The sequence below is a fragment of the Sciurus vulgaris genome (assembly GCF_902686455.1).
Source record: "Sciurus vulgaris genome assembly, chromosome: 12".
Classification (NCBI taxonomy): domain Eukaryota; kingdom Metazoa; phylum Chordata; class Mammalia; order Rodentia; family Sciuridae; genus Sciurus; species Sciurus vulgaris.
Genome location: NC_136473.1, coordinates 78,882,589 through 78,903,753, shown reverse-complemented (window position 1 = coordinate 78,903,753; position 21,165 = coordinate 78,882,589). Strand labels below are relative to the sequence as shown.

Here is a 21,165-nt window from a genome sequence, read left to right as displayed (position 1 = left end):
ATTCCCCTCCTAGGACACAGGCTTCTCCTCGTCCTCCCCAGCTGCTCACCGAGCTGACACAGTCCCCACCTGGACATGGTGTTCCACCCCTGGGCATTCACTGCTTGTGTTGTTGGAAGGGTTGGGAGAGGACCCTGGGAGGTGATGTGACTGGGTCCACTGGGAGACGGACTGGGAGGTGGACTAGGAGGCGATGGGCTGAGGTGGAATGTGGACCCCGTTGCTGCAGGTCAGGAGCCCACGCCCCTTCTCCCTGGTTATCGGGATGGGGGAACTCGGAGCCTGCTGATGTGGGGCTTCCTTCTGAGGTTCCTCTGCACTCACACCCCCGTGCCTCCCTTCCATGGAACCTCCGCTCCATGTCTGGAAAGGGTTGCAGACCACGCACCTGTCCTCGGTGCTGAGGGCCCTGTGTGTCCACATGGAGTAGCCCGCCCTCCTCAGCCTCTGCCCTGTCATCTTTATGAGCACACTGTAGAGGCCGTCATTATACCTTTCTTTTTTGTTGAGGTGATACTCACGTAAGCCATATTAAAGCGTCCTTTGGTGATGTTTAGCACATTCTTAACATGTGCAGCCACCGCTTCTCTAGCTCCAAAACATTTTCATCAACTCCAAGGAAACCTGTCTCCTTTAAGCAGTCACTCCTCAGTCCCCTCTGGGACTCTGCCTCTGGTCACCACCAATCGGAGTTCTAGAGTTCTGTCTCTAGGTATTTACCTATTCTGGATTTTTTTTTTTTTTTTCTATGAGGGATTGAACCCAGGGTGCTTATCCACTGAGCCACATCCCCAGGCCTTTTTTATATTTTTAGAGACAGAGTCTCACTGAGTTGTTTTGGGCCTTGGTAAGTCGCTGAGGCTAGCTTTGAACTTGCGATCCTCCTACCTCAGCCTTTGAGCCACTGGGATGATAGGCATGTGCCACCATGCCCAGCCAATTCTAGATATTTCTTTTGTGAAATTCAGACATGGGGTCATTTAGTAGGTGACCTTTTGCACGCGGGCTGTTGCACTATCACCTGTATTTCATCCCTTTCCGTGGCTGAATCATATGCATGTAGGTGTATCCTGATCTCTTTTTCTCCGTTCACCTGTTAGTGGCGTCTGGGCTGTCGTGAAAGAGGCTGCAGTGACAGGTGTGCACATGTACTTGTTTGAGTGCCTGTTTTTAATCGGTTTGGACATATACTCAGGAATTGCATATCAGGGTCATATGGCAATTTTATGTTTGACCTTTTGAGGAACTGCCTATACATTTCTTTGTAAAATAGCAATTCCACTCTGGGATTTCCTGTATATCAAAAGATAAGGAAATCGGGTGGGAACACCTCTTGCTTCTCTTCCTAGCCTCACCAGTTGAGTGATCCTCAGCAAGTCACATCCCCTTTCTGGGCTCTTGCTTCCTCATCTAAAAAGCAGGGGCATTGTGTAAAACTATCAATTTTTAAAATTCTCTCTCTTTTGAGATATGGGTGGGAAAATTGAGTTCCAGAGAGAGGAGAAGAGAATCGCTAGGTAGCTAAAACTGATTATCTCAATGGTCTTTTTTGTACCATGTTGTTAGATTGTGAGTTTAAAACGTCCTAAACAATTGGACATTGGCCAGTGTGTTTCTGGGTAATAAACAGTTTCTGACTTCCTAGTTTCATCAAGATGCTCCAAATAAAATATCCCTCCCTTTCCCATCCCTTCCTGCCTTCTTGGCCAGTCTTGAGCAAATCACGGTGGTCATGAAGTCAAACCTGGGGCTGTCCCCACTGTACCCCCGGAAGAAAGGCTGAACCTTCCCCTGATGCAGGCTCCCTCAGCTGGAGAGTCTGGTTCTGGTGGGGACAGTGTAAGGACCGTCTTAGATAGTTAAGAGGAAGAACCAAGACCCCCCATTCTGCTCTCTTAGCCCTCTTCCAGTTGGTTGTTTTCCTGACCAGATGCAGCATCTTACCTGCAGGGAGGGAGTTTTCCTCCATCACCTGGTGGTCTTCACAGGATGCCCCCAGGTCCACCGCATGTGCTCTCTTACGCCGCCTGGTGGTTTTCTAGGGAAACATGAGGTTAAAAAAAAAAAAAAAACACCATTGAAGAGGCTTCTGATTTCTTCTTCTTTTATTTTTATTAAAATCTTTTTTTATTTTTACAGACACATTTTGATTCATTGTACAGGCAGCTGTGAGCTCTTGAGAGCCGGACTAGGGAAATGGCATGTTTAATCTGCACTTTAGAATGAACAGTTCTGGTCATGGGTGGAGAAGGAGTCCAGGGCAAGGGCGGAAGCAGGAAGAACACTTAGGAAAGCTGTTGCAGAAACCCTGGCATGAAATGATGGTGCTCAAGACTAAGAGGTAGCTGGTGAAGGGAGGCTGTGGAGGGAGCCCACGGTGTGCGCGAGGTTGGGCTGGCGTTGGGCTCAGCTCCCAGGAAAGCAACTGCTGAACTGTGAATCAGAGTCCTTCGGCCTGTCCCACATCTGGGTACAGGAAGGCACCTCATCCTGCGACCAGTGACCCACTTCCTGTTCCAGGACTCCAGGAGGATGGCCTTGACCCCCGGAGCGCTTTCCCACCCCGTCCTCTCCCTTCTCCATCACGATGGTTGGATGGGTGTATGCAGTTGACAGTACATGTCAAGTTGCTGCCAAATACAAAAGGAGCAGGAGAACTAAGTGTCCATTTGATGGGCAGCTGTTAGTCCAAGGAAGCTGAAGGAGTTCTGGAGATGGCCCCTCCTGCCTTCCCCTTGGACTTGCCCCTGTGATAGAACACCAAGCTGGACCAGTTTTTAAGAACCACATCAGAGCCTCAGACAGTCTCGCAGTGAGGTCCTTGAGTCTCAGCTGCAGATCATTCTCATGCTTCTCTCTCAGGAGGAGGGGAAGGAGGGTTAGTGTCTTAAGGATCTGGCGAGGCTCCTTGGATGGCGGTTTTTAACTTTACCCCGTAAGCCCAGCAGTGGTTTCTTGTGCTTGGAAATGTGAGCTCTGAGCTCTGGTCAGTGTTGCTCATGCTCCTCACCACATGAAGCCTGTTTCTTCTGGATCACTGTCTCATCACCTTTAAAGGTACAAAATTCAAGGACCACCACACCTTAGCTGCATAAAATATCTGCAGAAATCACTCACTGAAAACACATTCTCGGGGGCTGGGGTTGTAGCTCAGTGGTAAAGCACTTGCCTAGAGTGTGTGAGGCACTGGGTTCAATCCTCAGAATAAATAAATAAATAAGAATATTTAAATAAATAAGTAAGAATAAATAAAACGAAGGTACTGTGTCCACCTACAATGAGAAAAAAAGATTTAAAAAAAGAAAAGAAAACACATTCTCAAGCTGGGTGTGGTGGTGCACGCCTGTAATCCCAGGGGCTCAGGAGGCTGAGGCAGGAGGATCGAAAGTTCAAGACTAGCCTCAGCAACTTAGCGAGATCCTAAGCAATTTAGTAAGATCCTATCTCTAAATAAAACATAAAAAGGACTGGGGATGTGGTTCAGTGGTTAAGTGCCCCTAAGTTCAATCCCTGGTACCAAAAAATAAAAATAAAAAAATAAACAACACATTTTCTATTGGGGAATGGCCCTAGCCAAATTATCTTGTTATATTGTGTACATGTATGTACAAATCCCACCATTATGTACAACTATAATGTACCAATAAAATATGGGAAAAAATTTAAAACAAACACATTCTTACCAGCTTCCTTAATAAGACTCCTACAGCTCAAGAAATAAAGCTGAGAAGCAATAAGTGAGATGGCATCAAATTAAAAACCTTCTGCACAGCAAAGGAAACAATTAAGAGTGTGAAAAGAGAGCCTACAGAATGGGAGATCTTTGCCAACCACTCTTCCGACAGGGAATTAATATCCAGAATATATAAATTGCTCAAAAAACTGAACATCAAAAAAAAAAACACAAAACAAAAAAATAACCTAATCCAGAAATGGGCAAGTTTTCTAAACAGACATTTCTCAAAAGAAGAGATACAAATGGCCAACAAATATATGAAAAAAATGTTCGACATCCTTAGCAATCAGGGTAGTTTTGCAAATCAAAACTACACTGAGAGTTCATCTCACTCCTGTTGGAGTGGCAATCATTAAGAATATAAATGGCAGTAATCTTTGGAGTGGATGCTGGGGGAAAGGTACACTTATACATTGTTGGCAGGACTGTGAATTCCAAGAACCACTTTGGAAGGCAGGATGGAGATGCCTCAAAAGACTAGGAATGAAACCACCATATGACCCAACTGTCTACTTCTTATGTTTATCCAAAGAACTAAAATCAGAATACTACAGTGATGTATACTGGTGTTTATAGCAGTACAATTCATGATAATCAAGTTATGGAACCAGCCTAGAAGCCTGTCAAGCAAACAAATGGATAAAGAAAATGTGGTATGCACACAATGGAGTTTTACTCAACCTTAAAGAAGAATGAACTTATGTCATTTGCTGGTAAATGGATGAAACTAGAGAACATCATGCTGAGTAATGTAAGCCAGATTTGGAAAGCCAAGGGTCAGATGTTTTCCCTCACATGTGAAAGCTAGAGAGAGAGAGGAAGCAGCACAAAGGAATAAAAAAGAGATCTCAAAAAAATAGAAGGAAGACCAATTCAGTAGAAGAAGAGAATCAGAAGGGAAGGAGAAGGGAAGACATAGGGAATTACTGGGGAATGAAATCCACCAAATTAGGCTATGTCCATGTACAAATAAATCACAATGAATCCTGCATATATATGTAATTATAGTGCACTAATTAAAATAATAATAATAGAAGGGAGATCAGTAGAGCAGAGCAAGTGAATTGGGAGAGGGGGAAGGGCACACACTGGGAAATGAGATTGATGGACTTATGTGCCTAGGCCGGGCCTGGTGGTGCACTCCTGTAATCCCAGTGACTTGGGAGGCTGAGACAGGAGGATCATGAGTTCAAAGCCAGCCTCAGCAATTTAGTGAGGCCCTAAGCAACTCAGTGAGACCCTGTCTCTAAATAAAATAGAAAAAAAAAAAAAGAACTGGGGATGTGGTTCAGTGGTTAAGCACCCCTGTGTTCAATCCCTGATACCAAAAAAAAAAAAGTGTCTGTACGAATACAGCATAATGAATCCCATTATTATGTACAATGTACCAATAAAAATTTTTAAAAAGGTGCACAAAAAAAAGAGAGAAAGAAAGAAAGAAGGAAAGAAAAGAAAAACACATCCTGTGGACAACTAGATTGTCCAACCTGCGATCCCTGGGGTTAGAAGTCATCTCTGTGCCCTACTCAGAGTCCCAGGCACACTGAGCACATGGCTCAGGGAGGCTGTGAGGTTGGTGTGTTTCTTACAGCCCAGTGCCTGGCATCTTCTGGATGCTGGACCATGGACCCCCGTTTGTTTCTGTAACTGATCTCTACAGTTATGCATAGAACCATCTACAACAGTGGTTTTCAGTTGGGGGTAACTCTGCCCTCCTGGGACAGGTGCAGTGTCTGCAGACATTTTTGCCTGGTAGCAGGAGTGGGCACTTCTGGCATCTGGCAAGCAGAGCTCAGTGATGCTGCTAAACATCCTACAGTGCCCAGGAGAGTTCCCCACACCAGGAATTGTTGGATTCCAAGTGCCTGTTCTAGGACCCCCCTGCTCTATATGACCAAAGGGAACTTGAGTCCTTCAAGGGTCTGTAGGATCCCTGGATCGAACCAAAAGTTCAAGAAAAACTTACTTGCTCCTTTTTTTTTCTTTCCACAGCTGAGCTCTGCCTGGGAGGTGCACTTAGAGTCACTCGAGGCGACAAGACCCCAAGGGTTGGGGAGCAGGGAGCGGGGCCTGGTGCTGAGGATGGCCAGGCAGCAGCCGCCACCCTGGGTCCATGCAGCCTTCCTCCTCTTCTTCCTCAGTCTTGGTGGAGCCATCGAGATTCCTATGGATCGTGAGTTCTGCTCCTGCCCCTTTTTATTTTTTTGCTCCTGATTTTGGGAAGAGGCGTGGGAGGGGAGGGGAGGTCAGGGGAGAGCTGAATCCTTTTGAAGGTTGGGGAGAGGAAGCAGTGGATTCTGGGATTCAACGCAGACTTTCTCTCCAAAGAATTGACTGGGGTTCTTGTTTGGCAGTTTGAGGCTGCTCTCGGGTCTGTGGCTGGGCTGGTGCTTGGGCAGCCCTGAGCCTGCCAAGTGGAACCCAAGGTAGCAGAGTTTGGAATTCCGAGAGCCACATGGAGTTCTCCCCTCTGCTCACCTCCACGGCCCTCTGTGGTTGTGACTTGCCCTTAAAAGCCATTTCCAAGGTCAAGTGTAGTGGGTTGCTCTTTCTTGCCTTTCTAACAACCCTATATCCACAGCTGAGCCCTCAGACCCTCTTAGCTGGAGTGGTTGAGACAGATACCCTGGGGGCCAGTTGAGAGGGGAATTATCTTTGCAAAAGTCCTGGCTAAATAAGACATTCAAATAAAGCTTCATTATAATGGTACCTTGGGAGAACCAGGCAGAGATACCTTCTGTTTCCAACCTTGCCCAAGAAATGTTGGAAAAGTAAAATCTGTATGGTTCTGCTTCTCACAGGGGGGATGCTCTCTGCCCCTCAAAACCATAAAGTAAGGGGCTTATAATGCTGCCCCAACAGCCATCTCCATGAGGCCTACCTGTTGCTGTGTTGGTAGGTGGCCCATGATTGGCAGCTATGTTCCTTGGTCCTGCCTGTGGGCATGTGCCACTTGGCCACAGTTCTGACACTTCTGCTAGGATTTCTTAGCATTGCAGTGCTTAGGTGTGGGCACACCACTTTGGACCCCTGTTCCTGGCCTCAGGGATTACATGGGACCTACATGATGTCAACACTGACTCTCCCTCCAGTTGATAGATACCTAGGGACCAGTTAGGAGAGTAACATAGCCTCTCAGATATCCCCAAGCAGACCCTCCTCCAATTCCACACCAACATTAATAGCTGCCCCAGAGGACTGGCACCTCTGAGAGACAGAGGCCAGTAGGAGCTGTTAAGTTGGATCCAGAAGCAAGGCCCCTACTGCCCTCCTAGAGCCCAGCATGTGTGCGTGTGTGTGCAGACACTTGGGGAGGGAGAGGAGGAGACAGGACAGGACCTGTTCCCATGGCGACCGCCTGCAGCTGGCTCAAGGAGCTGCATTTCTCATTAACAGTCCCAGGCAGACATCTAATAAGGAGCGTGATAAGGCCACATCCCTGGAGAGGAGAGGGCACAGAGGAAACTGGGTTATCAAGAAGGTGGCGCAGGCTCATTTCTCTCGGGCCAGTTCTCACTCACTCACCCGCCACTCCAGGCTTCAGGGGCCAGAGAAGGAGAGGTTCTCACAGGGCAAACCCACAAACTGATGGCTTTGGGGTCTGTGTTCAGATCTAGATTTCTACACTCTACTGAAGACAGAGATGTGGCAGGTCAGTCAGCATTCCCAAAGTCCTGCCTGTGGCAGAGTGGAGGGTACCCCGACCTCCCTGCCACTCCCCATCCCATGTCCGTGAGGAGGCCAGGAGGCCCCTGCCGTGGTGTGTTCACGGAAACTAAGGTCCTTTCTTACTTGGGGTCATGGGGCAAATTGGTGGTAAAATCAGGAAAGAACCCCTGTTCTCTTGACCTCCAGTTTGGCACTTGACATGTCCCACCCCTACCTCATAATCCTGCCTCGTCTTAGCCCTTCTTGGCACTCATTGGAATCAGCTATCCTTTGCCAGGCAGAGAGCTTAATGCTGTACACATCTTATCGCACGTGATTCTCACAGCTTATCCAGGAAGCAGGTATACCTTAGCTTACAGGTTAAGCTTACAGGTAAGGGACAGAGTCAGGAAACGATGGCACACCTCTCGATGGAGAGGGGAGTCCTCGGGTGACCCAGGCTGGGAGCACACCCCTCTCCTGGCTACTGCAGGCACGTGGCCATGGCAACATGTCCCGTGAGTCTACAGCAGCTGAACAGGAGGCAGCAGCCAGGCAAGCCCTTCCAAGAGGACCCGGAAGCGGGTCTAGCAGCTCGCCCCCTGGGCCTGGTACTGCAAATGCTACCATATTAGTTGAGCCCACCTTCCAGCTCGTGTGGGGCTTTGAAAGATCAGTGTTCTTCACTCTCCCCATCTGCTGAGTGGGAGGCACTGAGGGGTCAGGGGTGCCCTACTCACTCAAGTGAGCTCCACTCATGTGCACCTTGGGGAATATTCTCTGTGCCCTGAGACCAGGCCACCACCTCTACGCCAGGAGTTTGGGTGCCCCGGGCTTCCTGGATCAGAGCCCTGGAGTGGCACACAATCCCTCATTCAGGCACCCAGCCTCCGGCTCCCGCTGCCTTGCCAATGAAGTCACACGCACCTCCCTCCTACCGCCGCCTCCCTCCAGCTCCAAGGAGAACAGTGTGACCTTTGAAAAAAGCAAAGGGTCGCCTCATCAGCCAGGTTGGGTTTGCCAAAGAAGTGAGTCTGCTGAAGCCTGCCCCACTGTCCTCCTCCCCACAGCAAGGGACTCCGCATTTCCTCCTAGGAACCCCGGGAGGGAGGTGCAGTGGGACAGAGACTCCTCCCCACCTTCATCCCAAACAATGCTCAAGGATGGCCTCGGCAGCACGCTCTGTCCCCTGCGAGGTTGGTGCCAGAGGCCTAGCTAGCAGAACGAGGGAAGGAAAAGAGGCCTGGCAGGCAGGGCTGGAAGGGTTCTCTCTCCCCACCGAGGCCAAAGGAGCACATTCATGCTCCACTTGACACCATCAGGCAGCAAATTCCACAGATGGAGAGCAGGGCAGGTGGGGTGATATTGGTTAAGAGCTTAGGCGTCCTTGTCCCTAGACAGGCTGTCCCCACTGTCTTCTCCTAGTGGCAGCTTGTCTTCTGGGTTGATTCTGTCCCTGTTAATAAATTCCTCAGGAACACAGTGGTGGCTGCAAATGTCACTGTTCTTTTAGGCAAGTAGATTCTCAAGAGGTCCCTGGCCAGATAGGCAGTGTGGGTCTAGGGACAGCAGCCAGCCGGCTCTAGCTGCCCTGGGAAACCACTCACCAAGGCTTCCCCACTTACCCTTGTCCAAAATGTCTAGGAGAACGGAGTGCTGCGTCCCCCACCTGGCTAGCACTTCTCCAGCCACGGAGGGACTTGTACGAGAGCTCTGGCCAGGAGCGAGAGAGCTGTGCCCATTCTCCTCTGCAGCAAACCCATGCGATCTTAAGCAAGTGACTTCCCTTCCCTGGATATGAGAGTCCCTGGGCAACGTCTCGGGCTCTTTCCATTAACCAGCTCCATTTCTATAAAAGAGAGGTTTGGTGCCACGTGAGCAGGAAGGACTTTCCTCAGGCTTTCCACCAGGGTAGGCCACAGCCCACACTGGCATGTGAGGACCCAGGAGGCCCCAACTGTGTCTTGGAATTAAGAAACCAGAGCCCAGACTGGGGGTCAAAAAGGTGGGCTCCAGTGTCAGCCCTGCCTGTCCTGAGAATAGCCCCTCCCCTCCCCCATCCCCTCCACGCCAGCCTCACTGGCTTTCAGTCTTTCCGGTCTTTCTCGTGCCCAGGGCAAGAAAGATATATAGGTTAAGAAGCTGCAGTGGGGGCTCCCCAGAGCAGGGTTTCAGGAACTGGACCCCCGACCCAGCCTTTTCATGCCTTTTCGGTTCTTGCCCAGGCATCCCTGGGCGACCACCCGGCCCACTGCAACCTTCTCGTGGGTCACACTGTCCGACTCTCATTTGCTGACAGAGCAGCATGCAGAGTAGGATGCTCATGCCTGCCGTACCTCACCCTCTTCTCTTATGGGCCATCTCTGCTTCTGTGACTCTTCCTGCATCTCTCAGTCTTGGCTTACCTCTGGCTCCTGCATGGTGTCTCTCCGAGCCCCTGCGGTTCTCCTCCACATCTCACTCTGCCAAGGTGGGAAGGCATCAAGGTTACACATCTCCGCCCTGATGTCCGCAGCTTCCTGCTCCCCCAGGGACCCTGGCTCTGAAAGTCAACGCACAGTACCCGTACAGTACGTGACATGTCCCACCTTGAGATGAAAGTGCCGTGTTGCTTTCTGATGTCATCCTAAGGAAGGACATTTTGAAAAGCAACAGTAGTACATGTTCTCTTTTCTGATGACACATTTTACCTAAGAGTGTCTCCCCACAAATAACGTGCCACCTAAAACCTTACTGTCCATCAGCCTCATTGTTACCTAGGTGTGGGTCAGGAATGCAGAAGCTGCACTGCAGGTGCGGCTCAGTGTTTGAACATTTACCCACAATGCACCAGGCCCTGGGTTCCATCCCAGAATGACCAATGAGGAGGAAGAGGAGCAGGAGAGGGGGAAATAAATAAATACATAAAGGAAGGAAGGAAGAAAGGATCCAGATTCTATCCCAGACCAACCCAGTCAGACCTGCATTTTAACCACCTCCCAGCAGATTCATATGCTTGTTAAAGTTTGAGAAGCTGAACCTCAAACACATGCACACACCTGTGTAGGAAACACGTGTATAGGAGCGTGGCATGAGCACATCCCAGGTAAGGGCTGGGGTGTGCCACTCACCCCAAGCAGCAGGCTCTGCCACACGCCTGGAACCTCTCATTCAGGAGCAGGATTTCTATAGGGTGATGTATACCTGCCAGGAATAGGGCAACAATAATCCACCTGTCCCTAGTGTTTTCCAACGGATGGCAAAGGAGGAGACAGTGAGCAGAGAGAAGGTGCTTTTGCGGGTAGAAGAGCAGATATAGGGGAGCAGCGAGGCCTTGGGCCTTGCTGGGCCCTTGGGGCTTCCACACCTGGGACTTTGCCCTGTAGCAGTGGTTCCAATCCATTCCTCTCCTGGCACCTCTGTCTTGCCTTCAGCCTCCCCTTGGCACTGCCGACCAAGGAATCTACCTCCCTCGATGGCATCAGAGGCCAGAAAGCATCTTCAGAGCCTTTCAAGCAACACTGTCTCTTCTGGACATTGGGACTTTTCTGGCAGCCTCTCCCTTGATCAGGAGCAGGTCTTTCTGCTCCACTCTGGGGCTTTGGTCTTCCAGGGAAGGCACCACCTTTTCTACAAAGCCTCCCTGGGTCTGCTCCCCACTGCTTGGCTCTTCCAGCCAAGCTATGCCGCTGGGAGGAGAGAGCCCCATGGCACAGTGCTGTCCTCAAGTCCACCTCACCCCTCTCCTTGCATGTTGGGCATGAGGACACCTGGCAGTTTGTCATGTGTGATAACAGTATTCTTCTTTTCTCCCCCTCACAATGCTAACCCACCGGAACTAACAGCAAGCATTCAGAATGAGCGTAAGTCCCCGTGTGTCTCTCCTCCTTGTGCCTCTGGGAGGTGGGAGGGAGAAGGCCAGATCAGGAGACACCTGGGGTCAGAGGCCTCTCCGCTGGGCCTTCTGGGACTTCTGCAGGGGCTTCTTGATACCAGAGTCCTGTAGGGAGGTGCCTAACCACACAGCAAGGAAGAACTTACCTGGAGCCTCCTCTGCTAGGCAAGGCAGAGGAACGGGGGGTCAGAAGAGGGCCCCTGGATGGAAGCTGAGCTGCTCCTGCAGACTCCAGAGGCTGCCATGGGACCCAGGACGGAAAACTGACCTAGAGGAGGATCTGGCCCATGGGCACGTAGACAAGTCCCTGGGAAGCTCTCTGGGACTAAATTCCTCTCTCACCACGATTTGGCCATTGGTTGAGCTTCAGGGTCCAGAATCACCATGGCCCCTGAGTTCTAGAAAAGTAGCTGCTTCTGTTTCTGTATTCATTCAACACACATTTATCAAGAAGCATTGTGCACTGTGCTAGTCGTTGGGATATAAGACTGGGTGTAACCAAAACCTGGCTTTCAGCTTCTCTTGAGAGACTATGGAATCTTCTTGAAAGGATTCCTAAGTTTAGCCTTTGACACCACCTTCTTTCCTGTAGAATCTGGGTCTCTAGAATAGGGTCCTTTCCACATCTTCTTGCCTGCTTGCCTGTGGCTTCTGAAGCCATTCCCCAAGCCAGACCTAGGCAAGTCCCTGCAGCTCTGATCGCCCCTTGTGTGCCCTGTTGCAGTGACCCAGCCCCCAACCATCACCAAGCAGTCAGTGAAGGACCACATCGTGGACCCCCGTGATAACATCCTGATAGAGTGTGAAGCAAAGGGGAACCCTGCCCCCAGGTGAGTGGATGGAGCGGGGACTGTAAAGACTGTGCTTACACCACACCTGACTCTGGACCTGGGGATACTTAAGACAAATGAGGCAGCTGAAAAATCACATCCATCCACTGAAATATACCCACTGGGCATCTCCTAGGTGGAAAGTACAACTTAGGTAACTAGGAAATTTATTTGATAAGGAAAGGGAATAGAAAATTTGAGTGGCTTGTATTGATGACGAAAAGTCAGGACTAGATATTAAGATTTCAGCATAACATTCTACCCACTGCCTGCGTTACTGTCATCCACTCCATGTTCAGCTTATGGGAAGTTCCTCTTCCTGGCTATCTCAAGTCTTTTCTGCTAAGCTTGTCTCTAGGGTGCTCCTTAGGACCAAATGAGATATCAGCAGATACCAGTCAAAAGACTGCTCTGTCCAGACTCTGGTGGGTGTCATGACTTGAAGAAGAGACAGAATAGAAGGGCAGAGGTACAGGACAGGCAGTCTGCCTTGCTCCAGACCTCGGGTTTGCATGAGATAGTCTCATCCAGAGTGTTGAGCCAGGAAAACAGCAGGGACTCCCTCTCCCAGAGGGCCAGTCGAGACACTGGTAACTGTGCCTCTGAGATTTGGTCTTTTTCCCCTTCCTTCCTCCGTGAGGACAGTGAGCAGCCATTGCTGCTCCTGCTTGCTTCCTGCTTTCACTGGTTCTGTCATGGGCCACTGAGGACACAAGGTCCTAGCTACAGCTGACATGCACGTCCTGCCTGCAGAATGGGAGGGATTTTTTTTTTCTCCCTTCCTTCATTTTTTTTCTTGGTGCTGGGGATGAATCCAGCCTCACACGCCACCAGAGCAAGACGCACGCTACCACTGAGCCACAACCCAGGCCCAGAGCGGCTTTCTAGTGCTCTGATGAGTGCTCGGTTTTATTAAGCTGTCCCTCCAAGGCTCTGCGGTGTGGCCAGTGCTTCACTGCACTCACTGAGCCGGGCACACATGATCTAAGCCACTTCCTTCATACAACTTTGGGGTGGGGGGAGCTGCACTAGCCCCCTGATGCACTGGGGTTGGGTAAAACATGAATCTGAGTTTGCATTCCTAGTAGAATATCCTGAGGTGGAAGGAAGAGCTGACTCTGGATTTTAAAAAATCAAAATCCTTGCCTACTTCTCAGTTACGTATTTAAAGAGCAGAATCCCCCACAGTCTAGTTGAGTGCCCATCATGATTCCCAGCCTCAGCTGGGTGACAACACTAATGCCAGGCCCTGCCCTGGAGAGACCTGTAGGAGACCCAGGCCTCTGAGATTCACCTGGAGCCCAGCCCAGCCAAACACTTGCCTGCCCCGCCCCCTACTGTCCACAGTTTCCACTGGACTCGAAACAGCAGATTCTTCAACATTGCCAAGGACCCCCGGGTGTCCATGAGGAGGAGGTCTGGGACCCTGGTGATCGACTTCCGCAGTGGCGGGCGGCCCGAGGAGTACGAGGGGGAATACCAGTGCTTTGCCCGCAACAAATTTGGCACGGCCTTGTCCAACAGGATCCGCCTACAAGTGTCCAGTGAGTTCCATGGGACGGGGCCAACATGCTCGCTCTTGGGTACAAGGGGAGCAACATGGAAGGTCATTCTAGGAGGGTCGCCCTTTCCTTGGCCGTGGGGTGCCCTCCACGAATCCACCCCAGCTCAGAAAGATGCCCTGGAATGGAAGCTTCTGGACCAGAGTCCACCATTGCTTCACCAGCCACTCTGTATAGGAGGAGGGGAAAGGAGAGGACCTTTGAAGATGGGCGTCCACTCTGACCAAAGGCCCTCCTCCTCTCAGGGCCCCTCCCTCTCTCTGGCCTCCCTCCTTCTCCAGTTTCCCCTGCTCACGTGCCTGTCCCAGCCAGCAGTCACCCTCTCTTCACCTTCCTGTCTCTTTCTCCCCAGAATCTCCCCTGTGGCCCAAGGAAAACCTGGACCCTGTCGTGGTCCAAGAAGGCGCCCCCCTGACACTGCAGTGCAACCCCCCACCCGGCCTGCCTTCCCCAGTCATCTTCTGGATGAGCAGCTGTGAGTCTTGGGAGCCTGCTGTTCATGAGTGTCTGGGCTCAGGGGCGTGGCAGGGGTGTGGACGGGAGGGTTTGTCCAAAGCCGGGGACCCCAGACTTGGGCGAGGCAGAGGCAGAGCGGCCACATGGCTGAGAACACAGCTCCGTAGAGAAGCTGCTTTAACCCTGTGACCTTGAGCAAGTTGCTTAACATCTCTGGGCCTGAGTTCCTCTTCTAGAAAATTCAGGGTTAACATTATATTTATCTGCTGGGATTATTGTAAGGATAAACATATCTAATGTGCAATGTGCTAGAACTAGGCCAAACACACAGGAAGTTCTTGGTAATATCGGTGATGATGAAAGTGAAGAAGAGCAAGAGAAAAAGGAGCAACCAGGAGGAGAACCCAGTTTTTTTCTTCTTCTCCTTCTCTTCCTCCTCCCTCCTCCTCTCCTCCTCCTTTTTTTTTTTTTTTTTTTTTTTTTTTTAATTTAGTTTTTTATGGTCCCAGGGACTGAACCCAGGGGAGCTTAACCACTGAGCCACATCCCCAGCCCTTTTTATTTTTGATCTAAGTTTCTTAGGGCCTCACTAAATTGCTGAGGCTGGCCTCGAACTTGCAATCCTCTTGCCTCAACCTCCTTAGTCACTGTGATCACAGGCATGTGCCACCATGCTGTTACTTCCATAGGCAATCGAAGGCAGTTGATACCAAGTCTTCTCTTTCAATCTTGTCAACCTGCATTTACTCCAGTTCATACCTCTAGGAAAAGGGAAGGTGGGGGAATGAAGGCTTTGATAAGTGGCTGATGGGGAGATAGGGTGTTTGGATCAGTGGACTGGCTAGCAGCATTCAGAGACTATTGTGGCTCAGTTTTGGACAGAGGCTCATTTAACATCTCTCAACCTGTTTTTTTCCACATTTTCAATTAAAATTGGGGGTGTGTGCATTATAAAGATGAAGATAGGACTGCTCTCTGCGCACCTCCCTGGCTTTCCTTCCCCCACCTTCCTGCCCACCTCTCTGCTTCCTCTGCTCCTCCTCCCACCCCTCCCTTCCCTCTCTGTCCGTCCATCAGTCTGTATGTCCACCCACCTGCTTGCCCCTCATCGGCATTTGGTCCCTCTCTCAGTTCCTACCCGCCAGTTTCCAGGAGAGGCTGCCATGTCAAGGCAAGCTGCTCTGTGGGGTGAGCATGGCCTCATGCTCAGTCACGGTCCCTGTCTCCTCATGACAGTGCAGTGTGCGGGGCAGGCTGCCTGGCAGCAGGCGGGTGGGTCATCTTGTCACTTCCCTTTCAGACTTTCATTCCTCATCCACCACGTCACGGTCGTCACCATGTTGTGTTCATGCCACCTCCTGAGCAGACCTCACGGCCCCCTTTTCTTCCCAGCCCACATACCATCAACTTTCTGTCACCTGATTATGACCCTTCTCCTTGACAGGCTCCCTCGTCTTCCTAAGACTCTAATTCTGATGGTTTCATTCAAATGCTTCAAGCCCTTCAGTGCACTTCAGAAGGGCGACTCCTTTCCCTGGCAACTCTGTCCCCATCCTGACCTGTCCCTCTGCCTCTAGCCCTTCTCCCATCCTCCCCTCTGAACCCTTGAACCCCCAGATGAGCTCCTGCATCCTCTTAACCTTTAGCACATACTCTTCCAGCTACTGAGAAACCTCTGAGCTCCTCTGTCCTTTCTGCCTGGCATAGGACACAGCATTCAGGGTTCAGCTCAAGTCCCCCAGGGGACTGCCCTTTTCTGCAGTCCCTCTCCTAACCCCCAATACCTTCCACTCACCACACTGCACAGCAGTTACTTATTTACCTGCTGTCCCTCCTACTAGACTGGGTTTCATTGAGGACATCTCTCTTTCACCAGCACCTAGCTCAGTGCCCGCACATAGTAGGCCTATAGCAAATCTCTGAGGAATAATTCAAGGAGCTGAACATCCTACTCTGCAAAAGTTGGTATCTCCTTGTGCTTTTTACATGTGGTAGTGGGGATTGAACCAGGGGTGCTCTACCACTGAGCCACATCCCCAGCCCTTTTTATTTTTTATTTGGAGACAGAGTCTTGCTAATTTGCTGAAGCTGCCTTCAAACTTGCGATTCTCCTGCCTCAGTCTTCAGAGCCGCTGGGATTATAGGCATGCACCACCATGCCCAGCTTGACCTTGTGCTTTAAGACATGGCGACTTCAGAAACAACTGTGAGGATAAGAAGGAGATCGCTAGGAGTAATCAGCCTTAAGTAGATGTTAACAGAACTCACCACCTGGAAACCTGGTCTTTTGCTTTTACACCAGTGCTTCAAAAAGATATGGATAATATAATCTGAATCCTCAGCTACTCCTCTGATGTCATTCTTTCTAAAAAGCACACATTTTTGTATTTCAACATCTCTAAAATTGGAAGATCTCTTAAAATCGATAGACTGCATCAATTGGTACACATCTTACAATTATCATCAGAAGTTGCTTAATTTGAGGAGTGAAAAAATAAAGAAAACAAAAATAAATAAAACATAATTGAATGACTGGCTAAATTTTTATTAAATGCAGCACAGCCAAGTTCAATTTCATTTACTTCCACAACCTGTCGAGCCCCAGTGTGCTGGGACTAAAGATGAATGAGCCATGATCCCTGGCCTCAGATGCTCCCTTGTTAAGTGAAAGCATTTGAATCCTGACTCCAGGAGCATCCAAAGGCTTGTGTCCCCTCCATCTGGCCTTGGGGTCAGCCGAATCTTTTGTGGCATGGACAGGACATGCGGCCATAGAGTATGGGCATGGTAGGCAGGCAGGTCTGGATCTAAAATCTGGCTCTTCCCTCGCTGCTGTGCAACCCAGGACTCTTGGTCCTCTGCAGGAATAAGCCCTGCCTCGGAGGTGAGAGGACTGGACCCTGCAGTGTCCAGCTTCCACCCCGACCCCAGCCTTCTGTAACACTCAGTCGTCCACCCTATTGCCCATGATTGCTGTTACCATACTACTAACCTCTTCTCACTCCTCTGCTTTCTTGTAGCCATGGAGCCCATCACCCAGGACAAACGTGTCTCCCAGGGCCACAATGGGGACCTGTATTTCTCTAATGTGATGCTGCAGGACATGCAGACGGACTACAGTTGCAATGCCCGCTTCCACTTCACCCACACCATCCAGCAGAAGAATCCCTTCACCCTCAAGGTCCTCACCAGTAAGTGAAGGCCCCACCTGGGGCTGGAGCCAGAGGAGGGAGCCCACTGAGCCCACCAGCCCCGGGTACCTAAGTCTGGGGGGAGACATCCTGAGGCCAACCTGGAAAATCATTCTGCTCCTTGTGCCTGAACCACTGCAGCTGCCCTTAGACACTATCTCTTGATTCTGAAGCCTTGAGTCAAATTTGGTGCTTCTCAAACTTTGCTGGGAGCCAGAGTCACACACTAAGGCGCAGCCTGGTCCTACCTTGACGGCCCCAGGCCTCTGAGTCCTTAGCTTTCCAGGTTATTCAGATGTCCCCAGAGTTTGAGAACCACTGCTTGAAGTAAACATCAGGCATCCTGCTCCTGCACTTGGCTTATCTTTTATTTCTATTCATTGCTTGGTTGTTTTTATTTCTAGAAGAAAACCAGAACATACAATATTAAAATGAGTGGACACACCAAAATAAATAGTTTGATTCTCTAATACATGTTTGCTGAACCATATGGACTCTTTGTGTTTTTAAGTTGCAGATTTATGTCTAAGCTTTATTTGTTTTCATTTTTATTCCCTGATTCTGCTTGGCTGATACAAAAGCAAGTCAGTATTTCCTGACCCATGATAGTGTTGGTGGCCCTTCACAGAGGGACACGAGAAGCTTAGTCAGAATGACAAGGACAAGTCAGCCTGGAGTTGTTGCTACAACATCCTCAGCTTGCTCAGGACATTAGAAGTTGACTCAGTTGGTTTACACCATGGCTGTGCCACGTGCCTTCCCCAGAAGAGCCCCCGCAAAAGAACTTAATCTGTTGGACTTGTGCTATGAATGTTGCTGGTGAGGCTGTGAATGGCGAGGCTTGTGGGGAGACCAGGTCACCAGCACCCTGAGAGTGCTGGCATTTTCCACAGGTCGGAGGAAAGAGGTGAACTCTGGCTTCCCACAGTCCACCGGGGAGGCCGACGATGCCCTGGTGGGTGGGTGCCCCTGGGGCAAGGGTTGTGTGAGCTCATCAGCACAAGCGGGATCTTGACCCCTGAGATCTCTTCCTTCCTTCCCTGCTGGTGAGGGGACAGGTACTCTGAGTCACCACAGCCACTTCCATCACGACAGAGTGTGGATCTGTCAGAAGGCCGCCTCATGATTATTTTTTCCTCCTTTTTTCCCTTTCTTTCCTCTTTTCTTCCTTTTTCTTTTTTGCATTGCTCCTCTCTGCTCTTCCTCCCTCTTTCTTGCTTGCTTTCCCTCTCTCTGTGCTTCATTTTCTTTGAATTCCATTTCCTCTCCTCTGTTCGCCTCCTGCCTCTGCAGGGTCCCCACACTTTGTTCCCAGTGGGTGTTGACTACCTGTGCTGTGCCAGCCCACAGGACCACCCGAGACCCAGCAATGAGCCCGGTGTCATCCTGGCAGGGTGACCCAGCTTCGCTCCGCTTGCTCCCCGCTCCTGGCTTTCTCATTCCGGATGCAGGTCCAGGGGTACCCTCTGGAGAAGAAAGTTGGCTTGTCTGCAGTGTCTTCTCAATGCACCTTGGGTAACTGCCTGCCACCTGGCTGATCCGGGGAGCACAGTATGATCTGCCCAGGACCTCAAAGTGACCTCAGTAGCCAGAACAGGGCTGGTCATGGAAGGAGTCAAGGGAGAGACGGGGCCACCAGGAGCCCCTCGCTTTCTGAGTCAACCTTACATATCCTCCCGGGCCTTCTTCTCCTGGCCCCAGCAAGGCAGGAGATCAGCCTGCTGCTCCTGGGCCAGAGTCAGGAGCCTCTGCCATCCTGAGCAGAGGCCAGGAGATAAAAGTGATGAGGAACTCCACTCTGCAAAATCAAGCACTTAGAGGTTTGAGCAACTGTTAGAAGTGGAACTTTCCAGAAATATCATTTTCTCTACCCAAGAATGTGAAGGATGTTTGTTTCTGCTTCATCTCTGGGTCCTCTATTCCATTGAAAACTCTTTCCTCCAAATGATGGGAAGCCCTCGAGGTGACTGGAACAGAACCATGTCAGCTTCCTGGAGTTCTCCTGGGGCAGCTTTGGCTAGAAGCAAGTTCTGGGCATCTGAGCCAGCCCAGAATTTGGCACAGTTGCTTTAAATAGCACAGTTGAGCTCTCTTGACTTTTCTGTCTGGGAAGGACACAGGCTTTTTCTTATACCTTCAGAACCAGGTCTGGGGGTGGGAGGCAAAGCAGTCTGTCCACAGTTTGCCCATTTGGGAAGAAATAAATCTCATCATTCTTTTTTTTTTTTTTTTTAATTAATTGCATTGAAGGCAGGGAAGAAAGATATATAATACAAAGTGCTAGACAATCTAAAACTCCAGGCCTAAGGACATAGCTTAGCAGTAGAGCACTTGCCTAGCATGTGGGAGGCCCTCCAGCATTGCAAAAATAAAATGAAAAACATTTTAAAAATCTATTTTTGGATACAAAGATAGCCAGTGGAGTCAGGCTAACAAAGATACACCTGTCCCTCTTTGCCCTCTCTGTGACAGGCATCTAAGAGGCACCATAAGGAGGGAGAAGGGTCCCCCAGAGGCAGACACCAGAGTGCATTCGAGCTCCCTCCTAACAGCTAAATGACAGACTCAGGAGAGTCGGAAGGTCTCTCTGAATCTCTCATCCCTGCTCCAGAAGCCAAAACGATGAGGCCGCTTGTGAATGTGGGTCACTCCTCTGGAAAGAGAAAGGCTCATTTCACCCAGTGGCATGGGATCGTAAAAGAAGGGGCCCTTTCATCTGTGTGTGCCACCATCCTCCCCGCAGAGAGGAAGGGAGCGTTCCCTCCTAAGACCAGCCACAGCCCACACCTGCCCTGGTACCCCTTCACCCCATTGCAGATCTGCTCCCACCTCCAGCTCCAGATATACCCGAGCCCGCTTCCCAAACGGGCTAGATCCTTTGCCACCAAACCCATATTAAGAGATAGTTTCAAATAATGAAAATCTTCCTACCGGCTGTTAGGCAGATTGGGGATACAGTGCCAGTCCCAGAAAAGAACTCGCAGACCCTCTTATAATTAGTTGTAATGGGATTTGATCTGTCTTCAAATATGCAAATGTTTTGGCACAGCACCTGCCCTCCCCCAGGCAGTTGGACTGTGTCCTGGGCTGCTCAGGCTGTCTGCTTAGCTTCCAGTCAATGGCGCACCCCCACCCCCTGCTGGTACTGTCAAAACTTGAACCCTGGAAGGGGACGGAGGGTTATGGCAAGTAAAATGCTCCTTAAGGACACTGGCGTGTTTGTGTGTCCTGTTTCAAAGATCTTTTCTTGAATATTAAAGGCTCCAGAGTTTTAGTGACCTCACATTGAATCCGAAGTCACTGATCTTGCTCCTTAAGGAATGTCTTCATTCCCAACACACTTCACAGAGCTCGGCTCTGCAGTGTAGCCCAAGGTGTAGAACTTGGAACACCTGTCCTGTCCCAAGATCCCCTTCTAATCCAAGAGCTGGGACCTCAGCCACACTGTCCCACCACACTGGAGCACTCCCCAGGGGTATCTCAGAGATCACAGTGTGCCCACCTGGCCAGATTAGGGGGTGCCTGTTGCTAGGCATTGTCAGGGGTCCCTCTGTCCCCCTGCCTATTGACGCCTGTCTTCCTCCTGCATTGACCTCCCCCTCCCTTGCAGCTTAGCTTCTGCCCCAGCAGGACGTTGCTCTTTTCCCCAGAGCTCACTAACACTCCTTTTTCTTCAGCTGCCCCAAGAGCTGGCCTGTTCTGGAGTCTTGGGAACTGAGGGCTCTGACAAGAAGTTGGTCCTGAGACTGCTACCGAATGCCACTAATCCTTATCTCATCTGTTCGAAACATAGTAGGACCCAGCAAAGTTCAAGCCTAATTTCTTTAATTAAAAAAAAAAAACAAAACTCATTTTATTCTTGCCTTCT

The 21,165-nt window shown here is 50.2% G+C and overlaps 1 protein-coding gene across 18 annotated transcripts in view; it reads left to right on the top strand.

Moving 5' to 3' along the window:
• The window catches only part of NFASC (neurofascin), a 173,151-nt gene that overhangs the window by 93,823 nt on the left and 58,163 nt on the right, over window positions 1-21,165 (top strand). For 11 of the 18 annotated variants that reach the window (XM_079107335.1, XM_079107343.1, XM_079107342.1 and 8 more), the window contains 6 exons: window positions 5,729-5,909; window positions 11,209-11,226; window positions 11,983-12,088; window positions 13,436-13,632; window positions 14,003-14,125; window positions 17,127-17,297. In XM_079107335.1, coding sequence (XP_078963461.1) covers window positions 5,729-5,909; window positions 11,209-11,226; window positions 11,983-12,088; window positions 13,436-13,632; window positions 14,003-14,125; window positions 17,127-17,297 — 796 coding nt within the window. The remainder of the gene's footprint in view (window positions 1-5,728; window positions 5,910-11,208; window positions 11,227-11,982; window positions 12,089-13,435; window positions 13,633-14,002; window positions 14,126-17,126; window positions 17,298-21,165) is intronic. The other 7 variants (XM_079107346.1, XM_079107336.1, XM_079107345.1 and 4 more) reach the window with 1 other exon arrangement.